The sequence below is a fragment of the Miscanthus floridulus genome, chromosome 8 (assembly GCF_019320115.1).
Source record: "Miscanthus floridulus cultivar M001 chromosome 8, ASM1932011v1, whole genome shotgun sequence".
In the NCBI taxonomy this organism is placed as follows: Eukaryota; Viridiplantae; Streptophyta; class Magnoliopsida; order Poales; family Poaceae; genus Miscanthus; species Miscanthus floridulus.
Window position 1 is genome coordinate 49827997 of NC_089587.1, and position 5620 is coordinate 49833616.

At 46.9% G+C, this 5620-nt stretch overlaps 1 protein-coding gene across 5 annotated transcripts; it reads left to right on the plus strand.

Annotated features, from left to right (window-relative positions):
• Nucleotides 1-267: 267 nt before the first annotated feature.
• Nucleotides 268-4953, plus strand: LOC136476338 (NEDD8-specific protease 1-like). 5 transcript variants are annotated; one of them, XR_010763531.1, is made up of 4 exons: nt 268-582; nt 818-1634; nt 1727-2502; nt 3073-4953. XR_010763531.1 is itself a non-coding variant. In XM_066474130.1 (3 exons), the coding sequence occupies exon 2, from the start codon at nt 861-863 to the stop codon at nt 1611-1613; it is 753 nt and encodes a 250-aa protein (XP_066330227.1). In that variant the 5' UTR covers nt 268-582; nt 818-860; the 3' UTR covers nt 1614-1634; nt 2282-2297. The 5 variants fall into 5 exon arrangements, 1 of the variants encoding a protein (XP_066330227.1); XR_010763532.1 differs by having other exon boundaries at nt 2372-2502; XR_010763530.1 differs by having other exon boundaries at nt 269-582; nt 818-2502; nt 3073-3159; nt 3264-4953.
• Nucleotides 4954-5620: the final 667 nt, after the last annotated feature.

Below are 5620 nucleotides of genomic sequence, written 5' to 3' on the forward strand. Positions count from 1 at the left end.
ACAGCTAGGCGCCAAATACTCTGGTGCCGAGATACTCTGGCGCTGAGACGTGTAAGCTCGGCGCTAATTACTCTAGCGCCAAGGTGAGGGTCTAGATTTTAAAAGAATACCTCCAGAGACATATTTGTGAAAAACTTTCAAAAAAAAAAGGGCAAAAAAACAAAAAAAAAATCGGTGTGGAGTCCTGGAGTGGTCGTGGACCTAAGCCTAGGACCACGGCCTCATTGTGGTCCAGGAACCCAAGTACCCCAGGAACATCAAGGCCCAAGTACCCAACTAGAACACACCGACACCAGCGGAACGACTGAAGGAGCCTTGCGCTCGTTGACTCGTTCGTCCGGAGTGCCGCATCCCTCGGATCCGTCCGCCGCCCTGGTTGAGCTCGCCAGATCAAGCGCTCGGGGCCTCGATCGGATTGAGAGCCGGCCGGGCAAGGGGCAAGGCCGGCGGCACCGCCGCTCGCGCGGTTGGGCTTTGGCGTGAGGAACGAACTGCCTCGGGTTCCGGGCTTCCGGCAGTCCGGTCTCAGTGCTAGGATCCAGGAGATTCGTTTCTGCTAGGCTGCTCCAGCTCCAACTCGAGGTCTTTCTCTCTAGTCTCTGCTACCCGAATACTTCAATTTTCAGTTCCAATGGTAGTAGTAGTACAGTCTCTAATTTCCAACTCCAACTCATACATGTTTCCACTAGATCACCATTTCCTGCTGATTTCCAAAGTAATAGTCATCTTTGTGTACATCAGTCCGTTTCATTTTCAGACCGCAGCTATTCAGAAATTATTTGAATATTTTCTCAAGAACTAATTTGCAAATGTACAGGCTACTGCGGTCCGCGCGTCCAGCACGAGCAGCAGCGACGGCAATGGGCTCTGGTTCCAACTCCGAGGGAGAGGAGCGGGTGCTGAGCTACGGTGACGTGGTGCTCATCCGCTCCGACCTTGCAATCCTTCGCGGGCCGTGCTTCATCAACGACCGCATCATCGCCTTCTACTTCGCACACCTCTCGGCCGACCTCCAGGACGACGACGACCTCCTCCTGCTCCCGCCCTCCATCCCCTACCTCCTCTCCAACCTCCCTGACTCGGCCGCTGTCGCTGACCCGCTCCGCCTTGCCTCCCGCCGCCTCGTGCTGCTCCCTGTCAACGACAACCCCGATGCCTCCATCGCCGAGGGCGGTTCCCACTGGACCCTCCTCATCCTTGACAAGGCCACTAGCCCCTCAGCGCCCCGCTTCGTCCACCATGACAGCCTCCCCGGCGCGCCCAACCTCCCCGTCGCTGCTCGCCTCGCCGACGCACTCCGCCCCCTGCTGTCAGGCAGCGATTCCAAGAGGGACACTGTTCCGCTCATCGAGGGGCCCACCCCGAGGCAGACCAATGGCTATGACTGCGGTGTCTATGTCATGGCCATCGCCAGGGCTCTGTGCGCCTGGTGGAACAATGGCCAGTATCACCGGGAAGGCGATTGGTTCCAGGCGGTGAGGAGGGACGTGGACGCCCACAGCGTCAAGGCCATGAGGGCAGACTTGCTGCAGCTAATCAACACTCTCATCCAAGAGAAGGCCAAGGCCAATTCCCCATCCAAGGGCGACACTGACCCAGGGTCATTAGAATGATAGGCAGTAGATTAGTTGCTGGTAGGGATTTCTCAAACCTGGTGCCTCTTCTTTATCTTAATTAATCAAGGTCTTTGCTCACTGGAATTCAGGATTTGAGAACTACATTACAGGTGCTTTGGCTGGGTTCGTGCTGAAGTTCTATTCATTTGGAGTTTGGTTACTAGGCCAGTGCTATACATGTATTTCTTTGTGTGTTTGGAATTTGGATGACACTTGAGCTTGATAAGAGAGAAAAATGGTTGGTCGAGGAGTGCATGTGTGATTTCTTGAAACTAATTCACTGGAATTTTAGAATTCGAGAGCTAAATTACATGTGCTTTCACATGTCCCTCTTACTCAAACGTTTCACTCAATATGATATTTTGTTGCAAAACATGCTAGTATAACATCCAGGAAACAGCTGGTGTTGAACTAGGTAATCTTGAACCTGTTTTACCTGAGATCAATTATGTCCATTTATAGTTTAAAATTTTCTGTTATTTTTCTTATATCAGCAGCTCTAGAACCACTTTGGCATGGTGTATTATCAAATGTGTTGTAATAGTTTAAACTGCATGTTTTTATCTTTTTGATGTGATAGTCAGATTTGAACTGTAAAGTGCTGCATGATGGTAGATAATTCAAACCTGTGCTCTTTGTTGAACTGAAACAAGCTTACAATGCAGAAGGCAGATATGTAATATCCCTTGCTTTGTGTCCATCAAATCCACATACTTTGACTAGCTTCGTCACGATGTTTCTGGCTGCATGACTAGTCCCAGCTGCGAGCAAGTGTCTTTGAATCCATTGAAGAGGAGGATTGGGTGGTACAGAATGACAATTGTGGGAATCCTGCTATGAGGTAGCCGCAATAACTGAGTTAAGCAACTGCATGCTTCACCTTCAGGTTTGCCCTTTAAATGTGCTGGCTAATCAATTGTTTCAAATCTGTCTGTTACTCGAGCTAAGCCTTGTCTCTGATGCCCCCATCAAAACAAAAGGAATAAAAGCTTGTCTCCAATGCTGCTACACATATGCACCTTCGTTTCTCTCATATACTGACATCCAGAACGTTTATACTACTGTTCTCTAATATTTCAGAAGGATAAAGGTTACACATATTTGTTAGCAAGCAATTTAGGACTAAATATGAAAGATACAAATTCCCTTTCTCCTGATTGATGACAAGCGTGAGTCTTTAGATTTGAATCCTTCTTCACTTGTCTTAGTTCAATGATGCATTTCAGAATGTATTTTGTTGTCAACATTTATGTTATTTTAAGTCCCATCATAGATATCTTAAATCTTAAGGTTGCTGTGCTAGCATGAAATGATCTTTAGTACTAAGTTTAGCCATGTTTTGCAAGCTGCACATAGCATGGAATGGTTTTACATTAGTACTAAGTTTAGCCACGTGTTTTGCAAGCTGCACATAGCATGGAATGGATTTACATTCTGGAGTTTCTGTTGCTTGCAGGTAGGTTATTAACAGCACTTGCATGCAAATACTTGAAGTGGGCGCAACTAAGTCACATGAAGAAAGTTTACCCTTCAGTGTAACCTGGTAAGTGGTGACTGTTCCTGACATTTTGTTTGTGCATTGCAGAAATTAACATTTACTAATGTTTCCTCAATTCATTTGTAAATTGGCCCAATGACTTCTGTAAGAATGAACTGATGGACTTTCTAACAAAAGTGAAGCTTAAGGGAGCAGGAATGCTTAATGCTTTTAGATATCCTTGAAGGTTACCTGAAATATGAGGTTTATATCTCGCTTGATGATTATCATATTGCAGAAGCATGAATCATCTTTTATGAAGGGCGGGCCTGGTGCAAGCGGTAGAGTCTTACTGCCTGTGACCAGAAGGTCCCGGGTTCGAGTCGCGGTCTCCTCGCATTGCACAGGCGAGGGTAAGGCTTGCCACTGACACCCTTCCCCAGACCCCGCACAGAGTGGGAGCTCTCTGCACTGGGTACGCCCTTTTTTTCCAAGCATATATTAAAAAAAAAAAAGGAAAGCTTTCGGGGCAATGTACCTAGTTTTTGTTCTCCCGGAAAACTCTCTTTATGGATCCTCTTATGCATTATGTTGGGTATCAAGTAAAGGTGGATAAAACCATTCAGAGAATGTAGACAATAATTCTTAGAACAACCAGAATCGATGAAAATTGTTATGGTCCTTGAGTTTGGTCAGTTGTCTTATACAGCATGCTATTTATGTTTACAATGCATTATCATTACCATCACACCGAGATTTGTTTACGTGTGATTTGTCAATCTCAACATATCAATGCAAGGACCTGTTGTCAATGTCTCCTTTTGATGGTCTGTGGTGCCTTACTGCTTGGGGTATGAGGCTATCAGCTGCATTTGTGCTGCTGTCTGCTTATGAACTTTTGTTCACTGCATATAAGAAATTTACTTTTCTTTTCAGCTTGGGTTTTCGCTGTCCTCGAGCAAGTAAAGTAGCTTTGCATACTTTTTTGTTACTAACCCCCAAATATAGTCAATATGCTCTAAATTTGTTGTGTTGGTCAGAGTTTGTCTCAAACAAGGATGGACAGCAGGAGGAAAGACGTTTCATGTATTTTGATAACGACAACTTTTTGTGAATTGGAGCCTTCTAAATTCAAATATTTGTCTGTCAAATCTGCGATTGTTGAACTATCCAGGGTATCATCATGTAATCTTGTTTGAACTGTGCTAAACTTAACTTGCAGGATGCCGGGTCGGATGCCATATCTGAGGAGGTGGAAGTCAATGCAGAGCATTTCACGTGTTGTGACCATGTAACAGCATGCCAAACCACCGGGCGGGTTGGCATGCGCAGCCGTTTGTCACTTGATGGGTACAACTGGAGGAAATATGGGCAAAAGAAAGTGAAAGGCAGCGAGTTCCCACGGAGCTACTACAAGTGCACTCACCCTAGCTGCCCTGTGAAGAGGAAGGTGGAGACGACAATAGATGGGCAAATCGCTGAAATTGTGTACAGTGGTGAACACAACCACCTGAATCCAGGCAAGCCTTGTCCCCCCAGGAAGCCATTGTCGTCGACAAGCACAGAGGTTGTGATGTGTGACGTGCATGGTATTGACGAGACGATGCAGGAGTAGAAACGAGGACAGACGATGCATGGTATTATCAGATACTTTGTTCCAGTATATGGAGGCAGTTGCATTTTCTTGAACGAATTTGGAAAGAATAGTTAGCTTGCTGGTTGCTAGAAAATGGTATGTTCTTGTTCCAGGACATCAGTGGGCATCATAGAGTGGCAAATAACAGAGTAGCTGTTGTCGATGTACATATACTGTATGAATCAATCTGCATCCGATTCCGATGCCACTAGTGTGCTGCTGAAACTGCCCCCTTTCAATTCAGTTGCTGGTGTTTCTTCTCTGTATTTTTCTGCGATGAATAATAGATTAGTGGGAGGGGAGGAGGGGGTGCTCATCAGTTAAGAGAGTTTTGACCCAGTGCAACACAAGAATGCATACCGTACTTGTAATTAGCAGTTGATTTGAACCATGTGGATGAATGGAACAGAATAGAATGTTCATTCGGAGCCTTAGATGGTGATGAGACAGTGGTGGAGAAGTGGGTGGTAGCGGGAGAAGCAACAGTGGTGCAACTTCAGCGGGAGCAACCGGGCTGCGGTCGCCATCTCTCTGCTCTGATAAGATTCTAGTGAATCAACCAAAAAAGAGCGAATGCAGTAGCAAAGAAGAGGCCATGCTTCATCAACGACCACGATAGCCTCCGCAGCGCGTCCAACCTCCCCCTCCCTGTCGACGCCTGCCTCGGCGACACGCTCCGTATCGACACGCAGTCAAGCAGTGATTCCTTGAGGAGGGGCAATGATCTGCAGTTCTGCTTTGATGGAGGGGCAATGCTGGACCATCCCGAGTCAGGGCAACATCTATGACTGCAGCGTCTACATCGTGGACTCATGGCCATCGCCAGGGCCATCTGCGCATGGTGGAACAACGACCAGGACCGCGGGGGAAGGGATTGGTAGCGCCGGACGC